Source organism: Leucoraja erinacea, chromosome 16 (assembly GCF_028641065.1).
Source record: "Leucoraja erinacea ecotype New England chromosome 16, Leri_hhj_1, whole genome shotgun sequence".
In the NCBI taxonomy this organism is placed as follows: Eukaryota; Metazoa; Chordata; class Chondrichthyes; order Rajiformes; family Rajidae; genus Leucoraja; species Leucoraja erinaceus.
The window spans coordinates 31936195-31961247 of NC_073392.1; the positions used below are offsets into that span (position 1 = coordinate 31936195).

The window sequence follows — 25053 nt, forward strand, 5'->3', positions numbered from 1 at the left end:
TCCTGTCTCCGGGCCTTATCTGCACAGAGTTTGCACATTCTCCCCTTGAGTGTGGGTTTTCTATGTGTACTCGGTTTCCTCCCACACTCCAAAGACGTACAGGTTTATGGGTCGCTTGGCTTCAGTAAAAATTGGAATTTGACCCTAGTGTGTTCGATAGTGCATTTGTACGGGGTGATCGCTGGTTGGAGCAGACTCGGTGGGCTGAAGGGCTTGTTTCCACTCTGTATCTCTAAAGTAAAGAACAATCAATAACAGCGACTCTCCAAAATGCCTCGTTGCTACTTACACACTTCCTCATCTCGTGTTTTTTGCTCTCTTCAAAGTAATGGGTTGTTTTCGAGTAGGTCAACTCTGGACTCATGCTGCCTGCCTCTCACTGTCTCCTTTAAGTGAGTCATTTTCTCTATCTCAGCAAATTAGAAGCATCTTGTTGAAGCTCCTTCCATTGATATAGAAACGCATTCCCGTTAAATAAGTCACCTCACGTTTTTGCTTATTAATCTCGGTGGGTGGACCAGCATGGACCACATAACTACACCATTGCTAAGAACGTATATTTCAACCTCTTAAGAAACACTTGTTCCTGCCTTAGTTTCTGAACTTTTCCTCCATGTCTTTCTTATCCAAAATTTTAATTTAGGTATTGCACATGACATGCCTCCAACTTCTCATTTGTAACTGTATTCTCTCATGTCAGGTTTGACAAATACATGGGTAGAATAGGTTTAGAAGGATATGGTCCAAACGCGGGCAGGTGGGACTAGTGCAGATGGGGTATCTTGGTCAGCATGTGCAAGTTGGGCCAAAGGACCCGTTTCCGTGCTGTATGGCTCCATGGCTCTAATTTCAATTAATTCATTAATTGCGTGCCCTTTCAATTATACTGGCTCGGTTAATGGCGCCTTAGTTTAAAAAACCTTCTCATTTTCAAATCGCAAGGACTCAGCCCTCCATAGCTCTTAAACTTTACCCCTTTCACCTTAAAGCTCTGCCCTCTAGTCTTTGACATTTCCATCCTGGGAGTAAAGGTTCTGATTGCCTAACCCTATTAATGCCTCTAATAAATGTATATACTTTTATGTATATACTTTAAGTCAAGTCTCCTCTCAACCTCCGGCGCTCCAGAGAAAACAATGGATCCAAAACTTGGTTCCGCTCACTTAAGTGTGCGGAGGACCTCTACCTGACAGCTTCAGCGGGTGCAACTTTAGTTGTGGCTAATAATGATGCCGGGCCTCCTCTCGCTTCTGCACCCTTCCCCTCACGACTTGGTGTTTTCCCCTTTGGCCCTTTGCCCATTTCTATCTTTCCGAGCATAATCTTTCTCTCTCGCCATCCCTTCCATCTACATTCCTTCCTCTAGCTTCACAATTCACAACTACTCAGTCCTTTTGTCTCACACCTTTGGTCTTTTCATATCTGGCCTTAGTCCAACCATCTGCCTTTTTGAAATCCCCCCCCTCACCTGTATCAACGTATTAGCATTCAGACTTTGGCCTGGAACTCCTCTCTCACAGCTATCTTCCCCACCTCCTACAGTCAGTCTGATGATGGGTATCTTGACCCGAAACATAACCTATCCATGTTCTCCAGAGGTGCTGCTTGACCCGCTGAGTTTCTCCTGAGTTACTGTATCTTCTCGTTGTCTCACTCTCTGTGTCTCCGATCCAAATCTCCTGATTTCTACTTCTCCACCTTTGACTTTGGCATTTGTTGCCACTGGGTGGTATTTTCTGGCTTGCCTGTAACTTTAGAGTTGCAGGCAAGGACAGAGAGTTTGTTGGCCTGCCTGAAACTTCAGTTAAAGAGTAACAGAAGCGACAGGCACCTCACGATTTCACATTCGTTTTCCTGGGGCCTCTGTGACCTGGTAACAAGGATGTAAAACGAGTGGAGAACCAGCAGAAATTTGCCCCATGCTGCCTGTTTGTTTGTCTTCCCCAAGTCTAGCACTATCTTAATAACATTGTCCACCTTTGAATCTTTGTTTGCCCAACCTTGTTCCACCCTTGCCACATCAACTTCAGAAGACCTCTTCAGAAGTATATCATTGATATGAAACACTTTATGAAACCATGACATTATTAGTAGCGTCGAGTGGAGTGGGTAGCACGGTGGTGCAGCGGTAGTGTTGCTGCCTAATGCCCCTGTCCCACTTAGGAAACATGAACAGAAACCTCTGGAGACTTTGCGCCCCACCCAAGGTTTCCGTGCGATTCCCGGAGGTCGCAGGTGGTTGCCGGAGGTTGCAGGTAGGGAGACTGACAAAAACCTCCGTAAACTTCCGGGAACCTTAGGTGGGACGCAAAGTCTCCAGAGGTTTCCGTTCAGGTTTCCTAAATTGGACAGGGGCATTATACTGCCAGAGACCCGGCTTTGATCCTGACTACAGATGCTGTCTGCACAAAGTTTGTATTTTCTTCCTGTGACCGCGTGGGTTTTCTCCGGCTGCTCCGGATTCCTCCCACACTCCAAAGATGTACAGGTTTGTAGATTAATCGGCTTTGGTAAAAAATGTAAAATGTTCCTAGTGTGTAGTGTGTACTAGTGTACTGAGATCACTGGTTGGTGAGGACTCGATGGGCCGAGGGGGCCGTGCTGTATCTCTAAACTAAAATATACGTCAAGATGTCTCTTTGCTTTCTTTTAAATTGCCTGCAATAAGAAGGAGCTAAACTTTTAAACTTGCACTGAACTATTTTGGCTGCTTAAATTGTCCCCTGTTTTTTATCGAAGTGCTCTGAGTCATACACTCCACTTTCCTTCCAAACCCTGGCTGTACCTGTCCCCTTTGGTCTGGTCCTTAATCACTGGAGCATTTCCATACACCAAATGCAAGGATTCATGGCCCTTTTCATGGGCTCTGGGCATTCACTTCGACAAATCAATAAGCATATAAATCCCAAACATTTCCATTTTGAGACTTAAATTAGAAACTTAAATGTCAGACCTAATCATTTGATAAAATCTGTGATGAGTGAAGCACTTGGAAATCCACTGAGGTTTTGTTCTTTGTCATTGCTGTTTGAACAGCGAGTGAAAGTTGTGTACTGTTTCGAGAGTGACTTGCATGTGACCATGTGGGTGATGTAGCACTTCTGGGAAATAGATTTGGGACAGAAGTTCATCTATGGACCTTAATCCATTGGCGATATGTCTATAATCTATTGATAAACCCGCCTGATCTATTGGAGGTTTAATTAAAGCACCATAGTAAAAAAGTAGTGATCACAATGACCTTCTTTTTACACAAATGTGGAATGTCCTAAGTTTTGCATACAGAGTGTGCTTGTCATACAAAGTGTACATAACTGGATAATGCAAATCAGCAAGGGTTCAAATTGCGACAGAGCTTCTAAATCTATTTAAAATAAAACAAAGATAGGGTCAGACCCTCAGTCTATCTTTAATCGGGCTCTTCTGTTTTTTATCTTGTACTAAACATTATTCCCTTTATCATGTATCTCTACACTCTGGATGCCGCCTTTGCTCGCTGGCTCAATTGTAATCATGTATAACCTTTCCGCTGACTGGTTAGCACGCAATAAAATGCTTTTCACTGTACCTCGGTACACGTTGACAATGAACTAAAGTAAACAATGCTTGCAGAGGGAGAATAGGTTAATAAACGTGTAAAGAGTAAAATGGCCAGATTGTACATATGATGCAGAGTGGGTTGTTATGGTGATTGCAACACCAAAGGTTCTCATCTTTTACATAACTTTGCATTGAATCTTCAGAAAGCCACAGATGCAAGGCTGCATTCAGTGTGGTTCTCTTTCTCTGTGAATTAATTATACTTATAAATTTAGCTTATAAATGTCATGCTAAATACCAAGCACAAACATACTTACTTCTGCATCTGCAAATGTCCAACACATCTTTAAAAAAATTCTGGTTTGTGGAATGGAGAGAAGTTACAGGACGGGACATTCTTCTGTCCTGTCCTGATTACCACAGAACGGAGCAGTTTACCAGGGTATTTTCGAGAATAGTTAAATGTCCAACACATCGATGGGTCTGGAGTTGCTCAATAGTACAGATGAGATAACAAAAAGGCAGGTTTCCTTCACTAAAATACATAGATTTTATAACCCATTCAGGAGTTTTACAGTCACCATTTTTGATTTGAGCTTGTTTTGAGTTTAAATTCTCCAGTTGCCTGATGCGATTTCAAATCACACCTCTAGATTAGTTATCTGTCCCTCTGGATACTAATCCACGAACGAACCTCTATGCTGCTGAGCTGTTTTGGGACTGCTTCTCTTTGTGAAGTTTTTAGTCCTCCACAAATCTCCTTCATGTTACTGAAGCGTTGGACAGTTGCTGTCCTGTTCAGCAATTTCCTCTACAAACTCTCACGATCTCCTACTCGGGGAACTCCAAGTGGATCAAGGGGATAGAAACAAACGGGACATTAGCTCAAAGATAAACACAAAAAGCTGGAGTAACTCAGTGGGACAGGCAGCATCTGTGGAGAGAAGGAATGGGTGACGTTTCGGGTCGAGACCCTTCTTCAGCTTCAACTCAGTTGTTCAGGAGCACGAGGCAAGCAGCTATAAATCTAAAGAGGTCGGGAAGCTAAAGGTGTTACAGGTGCCATTAAATATAGATCTTTTAATATAATTAATTTGAATATGAATGTCATCATTTCGGGTGGAACGGTGGTGCAGCGGTAGAGTTGCTGCCTTAAAGCGCCAGAGACCCGGGTGTGATCCTGACTACAGGTGCTGTCTGTACGAAGTTTGTATGTTTTTCCTGTGACCACCTGGGGTTTCTCCGGCTGCTCCGGTTTCCTCCCACACTCCAAAGACGTGCAGGTTTGTAGGTTAATTGGCTTAGTTCAAATTGTAAAATGTCACTAGGGTGTCGGATAGTGTTGGTGTATGGGGATCGCTGGTTGACGTGGACCCGGTGGGCCAAATGGCCTGTTTCTGTGCTGTATCTCTTCAGCCTAAATTCTAGTCTGAGTATAATTGGGACAGCATAGTAGTGCAGCTGGAAAAGCTGCTGTCCCACGGCACTAGAGACCCGGCTTTGATCCTGACTTCGGGTGTGGAGTTTGCACGTTTTCCCTGAGACCCAGTGTTTCCACTTGGTGCTCCGGTTTCTTCCCCCATCCCAAACATGTGTTGGTTTGTAGGTTAATTGACCTCTGTAAGTTGCCCTTAGTGTGCAGGGAGCAGGTGAGAAAGTTGGATAACATACTAAGGTTATCTAAGGTGAATAGGTGATCGATGGTCGGCGTGGACTGGGTAGGTGTTTCCATGTTGTATCTCTAATCTAATCTAACAACAATTGTATAAATCTACCATTTAATGAGTTGTGAGCTCTGCAAACAGAGTCTGCGATTACAAGCCTTGACTTTTTTGCAGAACAAGAACGGAAAGGGAATACTAAGATGGAATCCAGAGAAACCAAGAGCAAACAAACAAACGGGGCCACAGTGCAAAATTATGTGAAAGGAACTAAGAATGTTTAAAGCCAAACCTAAAAGCTGCAAGTTGTAATGTATAGAGCAAATTCATTAAAGTAGGTCAATTAATTGTGCTAACAGATGTAAACAGGTATGGTTTACTGGGCATTATGGCGACACGGCTGCAGGGAGACCAAGGAGTGGAATTGCAAATCGTGGTATATTCAATATTTAGGAGGGATAGGCAAAAAGGAAAATGAAGTGTGCAGCATTGCTGCTTAAAGAAGAGATGAATGCAACAATGGGGAAGGGTATTAGGTTAGATGATGTGGAATCTATAGGGGTGGAATTAAGAAGTGCCAAGTTAAGGTTGTGGTAGTGGAAGTTGTTTACCGATCCCCAAACGGTGACAGTGATGGTGGGAATGGCAATAAACATGCAAGGTGCATGCATTAAGGGTACAACTTAGAGACACATGCAATAAGGATGCAATTTTGAGATGCATCCTCTAATTGTACAACTTAGGGATGCATGCAATAAGGGTACAACTGTAATCACAGGTGACTTCAATCTGTGTCCAGGTTGGCTTGTGCAATTAGTAACAGGTAGATACCAGGAACTGCGTGCGGGTGCTGGTTTACGAAATAAAGACACAAAGTGCCAGAGTAACTCAGTGGGTCAGGTAGCATCGCTGGAGAAGATGGATTAGTGATGTTTTGGTTGGGACCTTTCTTCAGACTGAACGTGGGTGTGGGGGGGGGGGGGGGGGGGGGACAGGGGGAGGGGGTCCAGGGGGAAACCAGGGATGGTTTTCGGAACCAATATGCTGAGGAACTAACTGGAGAGTTGGCCATTCTAGACTGGGGGATTTCCAACCACCAGGGCAGAAGAGGCAGGTGATGTTTGTGGAATCAGGATAAACCCCATCAGTGGAACATCATAACCAGAGATCAGCATATCTCTGCTCACCTAACGAGGGAAGCATTTCATCAATGAAGAGCAGAGGAAAAAGATGAACAAATCCTATTCACCTGTTTTGGCTGAACTTGCTTGTGTGCGAGCACATTTTAAAGTTTGTGTTGCTGCTGGAATAACTACTATCTTGAAAGCAGCCTCCACTATTGACAGCACCGCGACAATGATGTTCCGGGAATTATTGCTTTAAGGGATTAAAAGGAGGATTTCTTCTTGTTTGTATTACTGGGGCAGCCTTTACTTTGAAAGAACATCAAACTGAGCAGATTAGAGCTACAGCGCTTCTGCTTATAGGTTGACCCAGTTTCACAGGCACATCGACAGGAGAACAGCTCATTGGCACGACTGCTGCTGGGTGTGTGAGGAGGCGGCATGTTGTGGAAGGAAACAGACACTTCAGTTGACAGGAACAAATGAACCATAACCTGTTAGGCAGAGTTTAACTCTTCTTTCACAGGATGCACTTAACATCAGATATATAACACGTGTTATGTGTTATTTTACTCCTGCAATAACAACATTAAAAATACATTTGGACACATACATGGATAGGAAAAGTTTAGGGGATATGAGCATTTTCTTTCTTTCTTTCAAAATCTTTTTATTGGTTTTCTTTTTCAAAGAAAACAAAAATAAAACATAAAAAACAGAGCAAAAAGAATAATGATAAACACAACAATGATATTGATACATAGGGATCGGGATTACATCAATAACAGGTATAACCTAATATGAGACCAGTGTCAAAATACATATTGAATATAGACCTCCCTGGTCTCTATGTAAATATAGTTAAATCTTTAAAAGAAAACTTATAAATGTAGAAAAAAACGCAAAGATAAAAAGATGAAAAGAAAAGGAAAAAAGGATAAAACCCAAACCCCGCTAAACTAAAGAAAAATAAATAAATAAATAAACGAGGTGAAAATTAAAAATAAATAAATAAATAAACAAAGCAAAGCAAAACAGAATCTGAACTGAGAATTTCAACAATTTAAGCATTTTCACATTTACTTTCACGTTGTTCTCCCTGTGACCGCGTGGATTTTCTCTGAGTGCTCCATTCCAAAGACGTGCGGGTTTGTAGGTTAATTGGTTTCCGTAACTTATCCTTGAAATGTAGGATTGAACTAGTGTAGGGGTGATTGTTGGTCGGCGCGGACTCGATGGGCCAAAGGGCCTGTTTCCACGCAGTACCTCAAAGCTAAATTAAAAATGAAACGACATTTTATGGTCAATTCCTCACAGGAGTTGTGGAGTGTCTATAGTACCTGGTCTGTCTAGAAGTTCATCATAGTTAGTACTAGTAAAGAGTCTCTTGGTTTCTCTACCAGAAGAAAAGGTAACTGGGTTGATGAAAGCAACTGGGAGGTTGAGGAACCAATTCATCCCAATCAAAGGGCAAACATCACCAACAGCTTGTCTTGGATCATCCATATTGAAGCAATGGCCAAGAAAGTACACCAATGCCTCGACTTCCTTAGCAGGCTTAGGAAGCTCGGCAAGTCCCCAACAACTCTCACCAACCTCTTCAGATGCACCATGGAAAGCATTTTATTGGGATACATCACAGCTTGGTTTGGGAACAGCTCCATCCAAGTCCGCAGGAAATTGCAGAGAATTGTGGACACAGCCCAGACCATCACACACGCCAACCTGCCTTCTTTGACTCCATTTATACCTCACGCTGCCTCGGCAAGGCCACCAGCATAATCAGGGACTTGTCGCACCCTGGCCACTCCCTCTTCTTTCATTTTCCATCAGGCAAGAGGTACAGAAGTGTGAAAACACACACCTCCAGATTTAGGGACAGTATCTTCCCAGCTGTTATCAGGCTGCTGAACCATCCTGTCAATAACTAGAGAGCAGTGCTGAGTTACCATCGACAGCCCTCAGAACATCTATGATTGGACTTTACTGAACTTTATCTTACACTCAACGTTATTCAGGTTATTCCCTTAATCTTGTATCTGTACACTGTGGACAGCCAGATTGTAATCATGTATGGTCTGTCCACTGACTGGTTAGCTCGCAACAAAAGCTTTTCACTGTAGCTCGGTACACGTGACAATATACTCAAACTCACTCCTGGACTGGAAGCAGTGGGGGAAAAAGCAGTTGCAGAGGCAACTGAAGGCCAAGGTCCAACAAAAACATCACCTAAAGTAGAGATGTAGAGAGCAGAACCAACCAATGTACATGGTATTTATTGACCTCACTGAAGCCTCCTACTTGGTCAACGGTGAGGGATTATGGAACATCCTTCTCAAATTTGAATGTACTCAGAAATTCAAAATGTCTGCTACATGACCACATGCAAGCCATGATCTTAACCAAAAGGTCCACCACAGTGTTCCAAACATGAGAATATCAACTAAAAGGATACTTGACATTGGTGTTTCTGACTCCTGTCATGTTATAAGCAGAGACCCCAGGGAAATACAGCGAGAGTGATGCACTAATGTGTAAACTCTTGGATGAAATGTTAAGCCGAGGCCAGGTTTGTCCTTTGAAGTGTCCCTGAAAAGTGCCAAGACACCAGTTCAAAGTACTGACAGGAAATATTCCCCTGCATCTGGGTCAATATTTATCCCGCATTCAGTTTAACCATAAGAAATGACACAACCATGACAATGCTGTTTATAAGATCTAGCTGTGTGTAAAATTGGTTGCCACAACAGTGACCATACTTCATTGAAGCTGTGAAAATAGCTGAATGAATACAAAAGGGATCGTTTATCAATCTGCAATCCACAGCAGCCAATGCACATTTCCTAGTTTCAATGTTATGAAGTAGTTCGGGCAGTGTATTACTAATTGGGTCTTCCACTAGAAATTAGTGTAGAATTACAATGAAGAAATGTGTTTGTAAGATCTTTCATTGTAATGTAATGGAAACTTGTCTTTTCCCAAGTTGGATATTTCTATGAAGGCTTCTCCAAGGAATTGAACCTGCCGAAATACTCACTGGTGCTGCAGTGTTAATCAGTGCTCATCGCGTTTTTGTATATCACAGGTTATACTTTGTCATTTTCTAATGGTGATTATGATTATTTTTCCAGCTCTATATGTCATGGCAGAAAAGGGAAAGGGAAATAGCATATATCTTGAAAGACAAATACAGATTTTTAGTCCTGTGCAACAGGGCATTGAAGTTTATGAATAGTGCCCACTATTCAAGGGCTACAGATTAAATGCAGCTCTTTCATGCTGTTGCTCCATTTTAAATACTTCCATTGTTTTTACCTTAAAATCATTAGTAATCACTCCTTAAAATCATTAGTAATCACTCCATCCTCCCAACCTGTTCCGTTCAACCCAGTGAAGGGCATATTTGCAGAGAGACCGAGAATTTATTTTATAAGAAAAAAAAAATTCTGTGCCTGGGCCAACTTTAGCTCGTGCTGTGTAGGACGTTCTTAGTCAGGGCACGGACACATGATGATCAGTTAGGCCTCTCGCCATTGCGTGGAGTCTTTATGTGTCACGTCAAGGAATTCCCACCACCCATCGCCTCTTCTCTGCCCTCATCAGGTCAATCAGAGTAACCCAGCAGGTTGCCTCTACTGACATCCGTGAGACTCTAGCCAAGAGGTGCTGTGTTAGAATTATTTTAAAAACAAAGCCCCTAGTCTGTATAAATATCACCGTCTCCGGAGTCTGGCAATCGTTTCCTGATTCTCTTTTCCGTCCACCTTTCATCAGAAGCCTCCTCAAAGCTAACTCTGTGTCCCATCACCTTCCCAAAGATGCGACCTACTCCCCCCAGCTGAGTTCCCATCACTATGCTGGTGGAGTGTCTCAGGAAGCCTTGCTGTGTGTTAAAGGTGCTGCACAACTGTCAAGTTGCTTTTGTTGACCAGCCGGGCCTTAATGGAAGACTTGTGGGAAGACATTTCAGGAGGAAACAAAGCTAAATATGCCATTGTGAGTGTGCATCCGCTGAGAGTTGGCAGTGTGAGGCTAGTGTTATTGGCAATTAGAAGTCGCAACAATAAACACTTGTATAATGGCTGGTTGACCACCCACCGACAGTGTGCAAGCAACAATTACACATGAGTTTCTTCGCCATTGTGCGGGTTTACTGAGAGCAGAGTGGCAGCTCTTTTTCCTCTCTCAACAAAGGGTTCTAGCAACTTAACAAGTTGCAAGTAAGACTTTGGGGTGAAGACAAAGAAGAGATGTTGAGGCCAGCCAGGCCTTGCTCTTCCCACAAAACAGTAATGGAGCTCACCTCGAAAGACACAAAGTGCTGGAGTAACTGAGCGGGTCAGGCAGCATCTCTGGAGTAAAGGGACAGGTGACTTTTCCGGTTGGGTCCCTTCTTCAGACTCGCCTATTAATGGGTTATAATTAATACTGAAATAATGGAATGTAATTAATACTAATGGACAGTAATTAGTTTAGAGATACATCGCGGAAACAGGCTCCTCGGCCCACCGAGTCCATCCCGACCAGTGACCCTCGCACACTAGCACTATCCTACACACTAGGGACAATGTACAATTTTACCAAAGCCAATTAACCTACAAACCTGTACGTCTTTGGAGTGTGGGTGGAAACTGGAGTACCTGAAGAAAACCCACGCGGTCACAGGGAGAACGGACAAACTCCGTATAGACAGTAAGTATAGTCAGGATTGAACTCTGGTGCTGTAAGGCAGCAGCTCTACTGCTGTGCCACTGTGCCACCCGTTTTCATTGTACCTGCCTCCAATACTTTGACAGGCAGTGCATTCCATATGCCCACCGCCATCTGCGGAGAAGGTTGTCTTTCATGTCGAACTGCGGGACAACTTCGAACTGAGGGACTGTCATTGTTGAACTGAGTAAAGCAACAGACTGAGAAGAGTGAGTGAGCGAATGACTTCTTGACTTCCCACAGGGAGTAACAGATCTCTGAAAGTCCACAGTGAATGCTGACAAGCCTCAACTTGCAGAGACGCTGTGGGTGGCACAGTGGTGCAGCGGCAGAGCTGCTGCCGTAGAGTGCGAGAGACTCTGGTTCGATCCTGGCTACAGGTGCTGTTTGTACGAAGTGTGTACGTTCTTCCTGTGACCGCATGTGGTTTTTTTTCCCGTTGCTCTGATTTCCTCCGACATTCCAAAGACGTGCAGGTTTGTTGGTTAATTGGCTTCTGTAAATTGTCCCTAGTGTGGAGGATAGAACTGGGTGACCGCTGGTCAGCATGGACTCGGTGGGGCAAAGGGCCTGTCTCAATGCTGTTATCTCTAAACTAACCTAAACTAAAAAAGAGGAAGCATATACGAAGTTTCTTTCTGACTATCTCCCCAAATCAAAAGGAACAGGGTAGGAACATACGAAGGCATAGTCACATAAAATGCAAATTCGGAATTAATCCATTTGGAGTTTGAATACACAGTTTTATTAAAATAAATTGACAGGCATAAACCAAGACAAACTTAGCTGCAGAAAGATATTTTTTTTATCTTTAGAATGCGCAGAGCTTGAGAAATCTCGGAAACTCTATCGTGTTCCGAATAAGAAAAATAAATTGTACTTAAAAAAAATGCTTGCAGCATTAATGGAAAGTAGATTCATGATGATTAGATGTTTGAGGTTGCATAGGAGGTCAAGGCCCATGCTGACATTGGTAGGCAAAAGCCATTTTGTGTTTAACGTATTTTTGAAAGAAAGTAAACAAACAGCTTCAGGCAAAGGTTGATAAGTGAGCGCCAATACTGCCCAGCGCTGGCGTCCGCTGGAATTCCAGCGCAGAGCAGGGAGATGGTCGCATCAGCACTTTGCCTTCGAAATATTCAGCTGCACACAGCGGTCTCTGTTCCCATGGCTTAACTCTGCAGAGAAGTATAATGGACACGCGGGAGTGTGAGTCACGGGGTTGAGATTTAATTGAGGGGTTCACTTGGGAAGTGGAGCAGTGGCATTCTCCCAGCAGTGGCGTTGACATCACAGGGCGTCATGGTCGGGGATGGAGCTGCTGATTTGCTATCTGATGGTTTGGCCACACGCATCTCCTCATTCAGCACTGAGGGAGTACAACACAGGAAGTATAGTCATCCTGACTCCACTGAGCAAGTACCACATGGAAACAGGCCATTTGTCCCATCTGGTCTGTGCTGGTTCCCAGTTTCTGCACAAGCTGTATCCAATCTACTACTTTTCACAATGTTCTTCCAATTCTTCTATCAATTCTTCTTGTTTAGATTCACCATAAATGCATCAATTGGATTCATGTGACAATTGGACCTAGAGAAAAACTACAAATTTTGTTTTTCCTGGAAGTGAAAACATATCGGGTTGTTGTCATATGATAACATATCAGCTTCCTTATTAAACCCTCTGTTATGTCCCATCCATGCATTAGTTCTCTGTTTCCTCTCTCCCTCTTCTTTCTTCCCCTTTGCCAACCCTGGATTTACATTCCACTCCTTATCCCCTCTTCTTATCTGACATCCAATTGTCTCTGTGTTACATTGGGCCTTTGTCGTTACGGCCATCTGTCTACCAATCAACCCCACCCTTACCTGTATCCACCTATCACTTCCTAAGCTTTGTCTCACCTTCACCTTTCTTTTCTAGCTTTCTCCTCCCAACTCCAATCAGTCTGAAGAAGTGTCCCGGCCCAAATTGTCATGTGTCCATTCCCTCCCCAGATGCTGCCTGAGCCACTGAGTTCCTCCAGCACTTTGTGTTTTGCTTAAGATTCCACCATCTTTGTATCTTGATTTGTTCTCCGTTGCCTTGTAGTTGCTTCCCTTTCACGTATTATTACTATTCTTTCCTGAATCACACAGTGAATCTGTCATCTATCTAGATCATAGCCACAAACAAATAGCTCCACATCACCTCGAGCACACATTGCAGACAAATGCTAGGCACCGGTTTCAAGTCTACTATCCTGTGAAGGCTAAAATTTACCTCCACATCTCTTAATCTAACTGTGGTCCTTGTAATATTTTATTTTCAGTGTCCATATTCTTTTGTGGGGAATAATGGTAGGAAAACTTTTGTGTGGGATATTAACTGTAATTAAACTAAACTTGTTAAAATTAAGACAATCTAACTTTGGAAAAAATACCTGTGAATGACTTAATTTCATAGAGTTGTGTATTGATGTTGTGTAATTATGCATTGTATAATGATATACGAGAACAGATTAAGAATCGGAGTAATAGAGTCATAGATCTAACACAGAAACAGGCCCTTCAGCCCTCCTTGTCCATGCCGGCCATGTTGGTAGAGTGGCTGAGTCCCATTTGCCTGTATTTGACCACATCCTCTAAACCGATCCTATCCATATATCTGTCCAAATGTCTTTTAAAAGTCGTAATTGTAGCCACGTAGGTCATAATTGTAAACCTATTCTAAGGTATGGATATCAGAGATCTGAAAGGGAGGTGCAGTCAAGTTCGTACTATTATTTGAAGCCTTTGGCCGGATGGTGGTCCTGTGACAAACCCTAGTGTTTGTCTGTAAAATGCAAGTGGCAAGGAGCATATACAGGTACCTGTGTTGGTCTCATCTGGAATGCACTGAAAGTGGTGTGGAAGCTGATTCAGCAGAAGTGAGGCACGCATGATGGAGATATGCCCCTGTCCCACTTAGGAAACCTGAACGGAAACCTCTGGAGACTTTGCGCCCCACCCAAGGTTTCCGTGCGGTTCCCGGAGGTTGCAGGTGGTTGCCGGAGGTTGCAGGTAGTGGAAGCAGGTAGGGAGACTGACAAAAACCTCCGGGAACCGCGCGGAAACCTTGGGTGGGGCGCAAAGTCTCCAGAGGTTTCCGTTCAGGTTTCCTAAGTGGGACAGGGGCAGTCAGGCAGCAACTCCGGAGAAAAGCAATAGGCGACATTTCGGTTCTGAACCCTTCTTCAGATCTGACCCGAAATGTCACCTATTCCTTTTCTCCCGAGTTACTCCAGCATTTTGTGTCTATCCTCGGTATAAACCAACATCTGTAGTTCCGTCTTACACACTCAGCTGAAGGGAATTGGATAACATTGCGTAAAGACTGTAAGATTATAGGGAATGAGCAGGGGGATGGGATTGACTAGATTTAGAACGCAGAACATAGAAAGATACAGCACAGACCTTGCCGAGCATAATAAACCACTCTGATCTTCCTTCACATAATAATAATAACTAATAATAATAACTATTTATAAAGCGCTTTTAGACAACATCAGTTACCACAAAGTGCTGTACATGGGAAATCAACAAAAAGTTATTACAAACTACTAAAACCATTAAGACGACAGGACTATAAAACAGTAAAAAATTAAAAGACATTAAAAGCACTAAAACAGGAACAATGTCTCAGCCAGTGTCGAAAGCCAGTGAATAAAAGTGAGTTTTTAGGGAGGATTTAAAGATGGACAGTGAAGGGGCCTGTCTGATCTGCAGCGGCAAGGTGTTCCAGAGTGCCATGATCCATTTCCCTCCTTTCCCTGCATATCCACGTGCTCATCTAAAAAACACTTAAACACCACGATTGTATCTGCCTCCACTACCACACCTGGCAGACCCTTCCAAACCCCAACACCCTCTGTGTAAAATAACTTGCCCCACATATCTCGTAGTCATAGAGTCATAGAGCATGGAAACATGCCCTTTGGTTCAACTTGCCCATGCTGATTAACTTTCCCCATCTACACTAGTCCCACCTGCCTGCATTTGTCTCATATCCTTCTAAACCGTTCCTATCCATGTACCTATTCAAATGTATTTTAAATGTTGTGACAGTACCTGCCTTAACTACCTCTTTGATCCACACCCTCACCCCACTCTGTGTGGACAAAGTTGCATCTCAGGTTCCTATTGAATCATTCCCCTCTCACCTTAAGCTTATGTCCTCTAATTCCTTTAAACGTTGCACCTCTCACCTTAAGGCTTTCTGTACAAAGAGGTAATATAGTCTCAAAGGGCTGAATGGTCTCTTTCACTGTTGCGATGGTGCTGATTTTACATGTGATCCAAAGTAGCATACAAGCATTCAGGGTCATGACTCTCAATGGCCCATTGTTAATCTTCCATGGTTCAGGAATTCATCGTCTATGGAATTGAAGTCCTTCCTTTCCTGCTCTCCCACCACATTCTCATCAGTTTCACAATTTGTATGTACAAATACTCTCCCATAAATTAAGCAAAAGAATGAGACAAAAGTGGTCTTTGAATGAAAGAAACTTCGACCTAAGCTAATTTTTCATTGTTAATTATTTGGTCCTGGAATGAGGTTGCTAGTTGATGTTTTCAGTAGTGGGAGAGGGCACAGAGGGCACAGCCTCGGAATAAAAGGACTTACCTTTAGAATGGAGACGGGGAGGAATTTCTTTAGCCAGAGGGTGGTGAATCTGAGGAATTCATTGCCACGGATGGCTGTGGAGGCCAAGTCATTGAGTATTTTTAAGGCGGAGATTGACAGGTTCTTGATTAGTAAGTGTGCCAAAGGTTACGCGGAGAAGGCAGGAGAATGTGGCTAAGATGGAAAACTAAGTCAGCCATGATTGAATGGTGGAGTAGACTCGATGGTCCAAAAATCCTAATTCTGCTCCTATGTCTCATGAACTTAGATGTGAGGGTTTTGACAACTTTATTACAAATGGTACAGACTTGCTGGGAACATGGTCCACATCTTTATATTGTCCTTCACTTTTCATTCGCCTCCATTTCCAGCTCCCAGCTGGTAAATTCTGCTCTCAATGCTGTAGGAATCTTTCACCCAATATCTTTCACACAGCAAACGCACACCCATAGCAATAAGATAATGACTGCATAATCTGTGTGGATTGATCGACTGAATGATACAGCACAGAAACAGGCCCTTCGGCCCACCGAGTCCATGCGACCATCGATCACCCGATCACACTAGTTCCACCTGAGCATCCACTCCTGACACACCAGGAGCAATTTACCGATGGCCAATTAACTTACAAACCCGCACATCTTTGGGAAGTGTGAGGAAACTGGAGCCACTCAGAGGAAACTCATGCGGTCACAGGGAGAACGTGCCAACTCCACATGGACAAGACCCAAGGGTCGAACTCTTAAAATGTGGGCTCGTCCGGGATTTGAACCCGGGACCTCTTGCACCCGAAGCGAGAATCATACCTCTAGACCAACGAGCCACTGCAATCAATGGGTGTTGATTGAGGGATGAGTACTCGGGGTAATTTTCCTGTTTTTCTGGAATCATTAATACCTTCCACAGAAGTCAGAATGTTGATTTAAAAGATTCTGTCAGAAGATTGCACTTCAATCAATACAACATTCCTTTGGTAAAGGATTCCAATGACAGCTCAACTAGATTCATGCCAACTCAGACGGCACAGTGGCACAGCAGTAGAGTTGCTGCCTTACAGCGCCAGAGACACAGATTTGAACCTGACTGTGGGTACCATCTGTACGGAGCTTGTACGTTCTCGCTGTGACCGCGTGGGTTTTCTCCGGTTGCTCCTATTTCCTCCCACTTTCCAAAGACGAGCATGTGTGTGGGATAATTGACTTCAAAATAAATTGTCCCTAGTGTATAGGGGGTACTAATGTACTAGTGTATGGGGGTAATTCTTGGATGCCGTGGACTCGGTGGGCTGTAGTTCATGTTTCCACACTATATCTCTAAACTATACTATACTAAACTCAACTCAGAGGGTCCTGAATTGACAAATTTCTGTCACAGAAACGGGCCCTACAACCCACCAAGTCCATGCCGCCAAATAGACCACTTTATTAAGATGAGACCTGGACCATTTGCTTTATTCTCGGGAGCAACCTTCCAATGAAGGCAGATACTAATCATTCCATTTCTACCGTGAAACAGATGTAAGATGGAGATGAATTTGTGCAGGCAAGTCTGTGGAGAGCGCTCCACAGACACTCCTAGTTGATAAGGTCAACGGGTTCAGTGAGGCTGAGAAAGCCTCACTGGTTGTTGCTGCTCTTGCGTTTCACTTGAAGTTGTCACAGGTCCATTGTGCTTCTAGATGGATGGAATCCTTCAGCAATTTTGCAAGCAGCACTTTGGACAATGGGAGGAGGGAGTTGATAGGACTCTGGCCATGGCTTCCCCTGTGGCAAACAGCAAGAATGAATGAGAAGTGGTATGGTAGGGATGTTAACAGTGAACATTCTCACTTGCAGGCAGCATGTCGGTGAGGAGAAGAGAAGTTGTCAGAAAATGGATGGTTGTGTGGGAAGGAACTGCAGATGCTGATTTATTCCAAAGAGAGACACAAAGTACTGGAGTAACTCAGCGGGTCAGGCAGCATCTCTGGTGAAAAAGGATGGATTACGTTTTGGGTTGGAACCCTTTTTCAGACTTTGTGTCTAGATTCAAGATTCAAGATTCAAGATAGATTTAATTGTCACGTGTGCCTGATGGCACAGTGAAATGAATTTCCATACAGCCATACAATAAAAATCAACAGGACACAACACACTATAGGGTTTGACATAAAACATCCCCACACAGCAGAATCAAAGTTCCCCACTGTGTGGGAAGACACCAAAGTCAGTGGCAAACACCAGGGGGCAAACAGCATGTCTATCCTACCCTAATAGATTTATGGAGATTTGTTTGTATTCTTCACCACCACACAATCATTCATTTTTATGTATGTAGTTCTTTGCTTCGGGTGACCGCACTCTTAGTCGAAGGTTTGTTAGTTCAATTCCCGCTCCAGAGACTTGATCCCAATAATCTAGTTGAATGGATTCAATAAAAGACCATTTTAATGTGACTTTTAACTCTACCTCATCTCCTACATTATCAAACAAAAAATTGGACTCGCAGAACATAAATCATAAATGCCTGCCTTTCCGACATTTTCTAATTTTGGTTTTCAACTAACAGTGGTCCAACCTCAAAATTGTGTTGCACATCTCTATGATTGTGAGGTCTTAAAAATATTGTGGCCTGTGATGGCAGGCAAGGAGCTGAGAATTCCTGATGTTCAGATTGTAAACCCAGCCCAAGTTGGCCTACTTCAACATACCTTAGCAACAGTAGACCAAGTACATGTTCTCCAGAGATGCTGCCTGATCCTCTGACTTGTGTCTATCTCAAGTACATCATATCAAGCTATGGGACCAATTGTTAGCACTCCAACTCTGAAGTGGTGGCACCATGAAAAGGTTGTGTCATTTATTGGTTTAATCTACAAAGCGGCGCAATTTTTAGTTTATTAATTTCTCAGGCGTTGCAGTTCCTTCCAATGTTCTACATGTAGTTGAGTTGAACACTTGTTGAACGGGATTTGAATGTATAATCCAACCAGGTAATCTGTTCTCCGCTCATAGTCATTGTGATAATTTGGTTTTGACAACTGTATTTATGCTATGAATTTCCTTAATTATACAGTCTATCGGGAGTAGTTTTCATAGACTGAAGACGAATGTAAGAAAAGATAAACTTTGAATAACAGGCAAGTGCAGATGTAAACACCAATCTTCCTTCAGGTTATTCTGCAAGTGAGGTTACCAGATACCAAACCTAAGCCCATCTACATGGTACACATTTATGACAAGTCAAGAACCTGAGGACATTGGTTTAAGATGAGGGGGGGAAAGATTTAATAGGATCCCGAGGGGCAACTTATTTACAAGAACGGTGGTAGGTACACGGAATGAGTTGCCGGAGGAGATGGTCGAGGCTGCTGCTATCACGATTTTTACAAAACATTTGGACAGGTACATGGATAGGATAGGTTTAGAAGGATAAGGGCCAAACACAGGCAGGTGGGACTAATGTAGATGGGGTCTGTTGGTCAACATGGCCAAGTTGGGCTGAAGGGCCAGTTTAGAGGCCGTATGACTTTATGACTCTATAACATGGATCTATCTGTGCACGCATTCTGAATCTCCTTCACTCACTTTAAAAGCACTGAAATTCTTCTCTAATGCGTGTAGTACATCTGAAGAGGCCAAGAAGTTTGTTGACTATAATTTTCAATAATGGTAAGAATGTAAGTGGAGGGGGAGGGGAAACGGGTGAAAACGGGTGCAGAAAGGTCACCGTTGCTTTACCTGCTCCCTGGTATTCAGATCCCCAGTAGAGGACACCAGACTGTTCACTCTTCCAGCCACAGCTCTTGATTGAAAGTCACAGTATGGACACAGGCCTTTGTCCTACCAAGTGCATGCTGACCATTGACCATCCGTTCACACTGGGTCTATTTTAGCCAACTTTCACGTTCTTGGAGTCCAATACATTAGGGAAAATTTTACAGAAGCCAATTAACGCATGTGTTTCGCTGAACACCTCCACTCAGTCCGCCTAAATCTACCTGATCTCCTGGTTGCAAAACGCTAACTCCCCCTTCCATTCCCACACTGACCTTTCTGTCCTGGGCCTCCTCCATTGTCAGAGTGAGGCCCAGCACTAATTGGAAGAACAACACCTCATATTTCAGGCTTAAACCCCAGCGGTATGAATTTTGACTTCTCTAACTTCAAGTAACTCTTGCCTTCCCTCGCTCTCCATCCTTCCCCCATTCCCAGTTCTCCGAGTAGTCTGACTGTCCTCGTTTACATTTTATCTCCGTTTGCTTTGTTGTTGCCGTCTCCTAGCTAACAATAATCTTCTACATTTTCCTTGATCTCCATTCCCCTTTGTCTTGTTTTCACATCTTACACTCCCTTATCTCTGTATCTCCCTCTCCCCTGACTCAGTCTGAAGAAGGGTCTCGACCTGAAATGTCACCCATTCCTTCTCTCCAGAGGTGCTGCCTGTCCCACTGAGTTACTCCAGCATTTTGTGTCCATCTTCGGTTTACACCCGCATCTGCAGTTCCTTCCTATAACCTATAAGCCTGTGCCTCTTTGGAGTGTGGGAGGTGGCCAGAGCACCCGGGGGAATCCCCCGCGGTCACAGGGAGAACACGCAAACTCCGTATAGACAGTACTCATAGTCAGGATTGAACCTGGGTCTGTGACACTGTGAGGCACGGCTCTACCACTGTGCTGCCTTTTTCCTAGTGCAGACGTCACAGTGCGGGCGGGTGACGAGGACTGCTCCCGTTGTCTACATATCATAGTCGTGAAACTGAGATCAATACTTTTCGTCAATATTTTATCTTTTTATTTGCAGTAACATCTCCACCCTCTTTGACAAGAAGTGAGACAACATGGAGTGTGTACAAGTAAATAAAGAGGCGGAAATGGTGGAGATTATTCCAAATGGGAATCATGTGGAAGATCTGACGGTGCCGATTAAAATCTCCACAGAGGAGGACAGGTGGGTGAATGATGACTTCTATCCTCATTGAACATGGGCAGGGGTTCTAGGTTTCTATGAAGAGTAATGGGTCACCAACCTGACACAATGGGCTCCATTGCTCAATGCCAGGAGTAACACACATTGGGATATATATGCTGTGCACTTTCTCTACTTCTTTCCATGGTACGCATCAGCGTCTGAGGGTAGAGATAGCACAGTCACAGGAAATATGTGGTGACTTGAGTAGAGAGGGCAATAATGCCAAGGGCTGCCCCTCCTTCAGTCTCGTCTCTTCTGCAGGAGATCGCAGAGTGATGCCTGGAGATCAAACAGAGGCCAAGTTACATAAAGCTAGTTGGAAAACAGAGCAGGCACACAAAATGCTGTGGCGGGAATCTGAAACGGAGATAGATGATGCTAGGACTCAGCGGTACAGGAGGGAGTAACAGTTGATATCGTAAAAAGACCACAAAATGCTGAACCAACTCAATGGGTCAGGCAGCATCTCTGGAGAACATGGATAGGTGACTTCTCAGTCTGACCAAGGGTCCCAGCCCGAAATATCACCTATACCTGTTCTCCAGAGATGCTGCCTGACCCGCTGAGTTACTCCAGGACTTTGTGTCCTTTTGTGTAAACCAGCATATGCAGTTCCACATTTCCTCTTTCTCCCCTCTACCATCGGGCAAAAGTTACAGAAGTGTGAAACACACATATCTCCAGTTTCTTCCCAGCTGTTACCAGGCAACTGAACCATCCTACCAACATTTAAAGAGTGGGCCTGAGCTACTATCTACCTTATTGGAGACCCTTGGACTATGTTTCATCCAGCTTTGCTGAACTTCATCTTGCACTAAACATTATTCACGTCATTCCCTTTGTCAACTATCTGTACACTGTGGACGGCTTGTTGTAATCATGTTTTGCCTTTCCGTTGACTGGTTGAAAGAAGCTTTTCACTGTACCGCAGTACATGTTGACAATAAACAAAATGAAACAACTTAATATCAAGTCAAGAGAGTTTGTTGTCATGTGTCACAGATAGGACAATGAAATTCTTGCTTGCTGCAGCACAACAGAATATTATAAGCATAAATACAGTACAGTTCATTGTGTCTATATAGCATAGACCATATGTATACACACATAAATAAGCAGATAAAGTGCAATAGTTCAGAGTTTGTTTGATGGCGAATTTAATAGCCTGATGGCTGTGGGAAAGAAGCTGTTCCTGAACCTGGATGTACCAGATTTCAGGCTCCTGTACCTTCTACCCGATGGCAGTGGAGAGATGAGTGTGTGGCCAGGATGGTGTGGGTCCTTGATGATGTTGGCAGCCTTTTCGAGGTAGCGACTGCGATAAATCCCTAGGTCAGAGCCGATGATGGACTGGGCAGTGGTCACAACTTTCTGCATTCTTTACCGCTCCTGGGCGCTCAAGTTGCCGAACCAAGCCACGCTGCAACCAGTCAGCATGCTCTCTACGGTGCACCTGTTGAAGTTCGAGGGAATCCTCTTTGACAAACCGACTAATCTTCTCATGGATTACTTCACGTCACAACTCGGACGTCATTCCACCAGACATACATCAACCTTGCGATGCATCTAAAGAGCATTTGGTAGAGCAGGTCTGTGCTGTGGTAGTCAGCATGGTTCCGAAGACATGCATGTTGCTTTCTTTAGTATGCAAAGTCACAGAATACAAGGATGGGCAGGTCATGCTAGAACTCTCTGACTTTCAATTGGATTTGGGGCCATTGTTAGATTGTGGAGATTTTTGTCAGCATTTACAGGAGAAATGCGATTGGACAAGAGAGGTATAAAAGAGATTTATGAGGAAGTTTCGAGAACTGGAACATTTTATCAATGAGGAATATTAAATAATCAGGGTTATTTTCTTTGGAATAGAAGTTTATGAGGGATCTAACATTATGAGGAGCCTCAATTGAGGATATAGAAAGAGCTTACTTCCCGTAGTTATATCAAAAACATGGGGCATGGGTTTAGCGGGAAGAGTTATAGAGCTGCATAGCATGAAAACTGGCCCTTTAGCCCAACAGGTCATGCTGGTCATATTGGCATTCTGGGCTAGTCCCATTTATTTGTGTTTGCCCCAAATCCCTCTGAACTGTTCCTATCCAATGTCTTTTAAATGTTGAAATTGTTAAATGTCATAGATGCGGACTAACCTTTGAGTTAAAAATTGCCTCTGTTAAATTTCTCTTCACTCACTTTACGCCTATGGTCTCTAGTTTTAGAGTCCTCTACCCTGGGAAAAAGACAGTAAGCGATCACGATTTTGCAGGAGGAAAGAGTGTTTTCACCTGCAGTTATTTGATGCTCGCTGTTTTAAAGGGCAGAAGTCCTCGACCTTTAGGAAGTAACCGGAGGTATACTTGAAGAGCAGTGACCACAGGAACACAGATCAAGTGTCGGGCAGTGGGATTGAGTGGATAGTTCTCAACTAGCACAGAGACAGTGGGCCAAATGGACTCCTCCATCTTGGTGTGATTCAGTGGCCTTTCGTCTGTCAACTCCAAGCTTGGAGGATCTTTCCTCGGAGATCCAGAGATTTATTTCTTAGATGAGAACGACTTGCTCAGAGTAGGGGAATCGAGAACCAGAGGACATGGGTTTAAGGTGAGGGGGGAATATTTAATAGAACCTGAGGGGCAACTTTTTCACACAAAGGTTGGTTGGTGGGTGTTTGGAACGAGATGCCGGAGGAGGTAGTTGAGGCAGGTACTATCGCAACATTTAAGAAACATTTAGACAGGTCGATGGATAGGGCAAGTTTAGATGGATGGATATGGGCCAAACGCAGGCAGGTGGAACTAGTGTAGATGGATATGTTGATCGGCGTGGGAAGTTGGGCTGAACAGCCTGTTTCCATAATCTATGACTCAATAACTCTCTGACTTTCAATTGGACCAGTACATTTTGGAAACCTTGGACTGCAGCTGAAATTGTGCTTCAATCACTTAGTGCTATATCTTTCTCGCGTATATCCAGCACATAACTGTTTTAGGCATTAAAGGCATCTGCAGAGCCCTCCATCCCAGCTACACTGAGATACAAGGCGTTCTTCACTTCTATTCAATTAGTTTGGAAACAATTCACTCTGAGATCATTTAGTTACAGTGGAACACACCAGCCCTTTTCATTTCTTTCATTAGAATTACACTTTCCTTGCATCTGCTCCAGAAAACCACTCGGACTATTTATTTTGGAAAGTATTATCGAAAATTGTGTCAATGAGCCAAAGTTAAAATTGACATTTTAAAGGATTTTGCTGCTCTATTTTAAAGTTCCTAACATAAATATTTATTCCTGTCCTTCAAAGAGTCACTTATGTAGAAATGTCGTATTTGAATAAATTTCCTTTTAAAAGCAAATGATTCTTTAAACTTTAGACTTTAGCGATACAGCACAGAAACAGGCCCTGCGGCCCGCCAACCTGCGCCAACCAGCAATCCCCATACGTTAGCACTGTCCTACACACTAGGGACAATTTACAATTTTACTGAAGCCAATTAACCAACAAGCCTGTGTGTCTTTGGAATGTGGGAGGAAACTGGAACACCCGGAGGAAACCCACGCGGTCACAGGGAGAATGTACAAAGTCCGTACAGACAGCACCTGTAGTCAGGATCAAACACGGGTGTCTGGCGCTGTAAGACAGCAACTCTACCGCTGTGCCACTGTGTTGTCCGTCCACTTGTTCTGTGAGTTTTCCCCTTGATTCAAACTCGAAGAATGTTCGTACCGGGTCCGTAGGAGGCCGTGGGAGTCCGTAGATATATCGTAGCGGCTCGTTATATCAGCCGTAGGTACTCGGGGCATTAAATGTTGTTTTCTTTTTGCCTCCTGACTATCTTTTTACTCGTGGACATTTTTTGTCATGCTGGAAAAAACGTCCTGACTTACCTGATACCCTGAGTACCTACGGCTGACATAACGAGCCGCTACGGTATATCTACGGACTCCTACGCACCCGTTACGAACATTCTCCGGGTTTGAATCAAGGGTAAAACTCGAGAGAATTTGTGAGCAGCTCGGGAAAGTGAGACATGCCCTTAAGTGTCTAGGGATTGTTTTTTCAACTGCTTGTGCTGTTCTCCTAATGAAGAATATATCACTGTGTGATTAGGAACTGTCAGTTCCTTCCAGGCTTCATGATAGCACACTAGTTTCTGAAGTGGAAGGTTGTGAGTTCACGTCTTGGTTCCATCGACTGGAACAAAGATTCCCAGCTGACATTCCCAGTGCAGTGTTGTGGGAGTGCTACAGTGTCACAGATGCAGCCAATTGGATGAGAGTCAAGCGTGTTTAATTATATGTACTGTCAACAGAACAATGAAATTCTTACTTTGCAGCAGCTTAATAGGTCCATCAACCTAATACACACAGATAATATATATAATTATTACAAAACGTTCAATAAGTTAATAGCTGTAAAACTG

The 25053-nt window shown here is 43.6% G+C and overlaps 1 protein-coding gene and 1 non-coding gene across 2 annotated transcripts in view; one reads left to right on the forward strand and one right to left on the reverse strand.

Moving 5' to 3' along the window:
* slc38a3b (solute carrier family 38 member 3b) overlaps positions 1–25053 on the forward strand; it is a 104723-nt gene that overhangs the window by 3673 nt on the left and 75997 nt on the right. The window contains exon 2 of the mRNA XM_055648068.1: positions 20462–20608. Within this exon, the coding sequence (XP_055504043.1) occupies positions 20499–20608 (110 nt within the window). The 5' untranslated portion in view covers positions 20462–20498. The remainder of the gene's footprint in view (positions 1–20461; positions 20609–25053) is intronic.
* Positions 16431–16502, reverse strand: trnap-cgg (transfer RNA proline (anticodon CGG)). Its single transcript has one exon. It is a non-coding gene; the product is annotated as a tRNA-Pro (tRNA).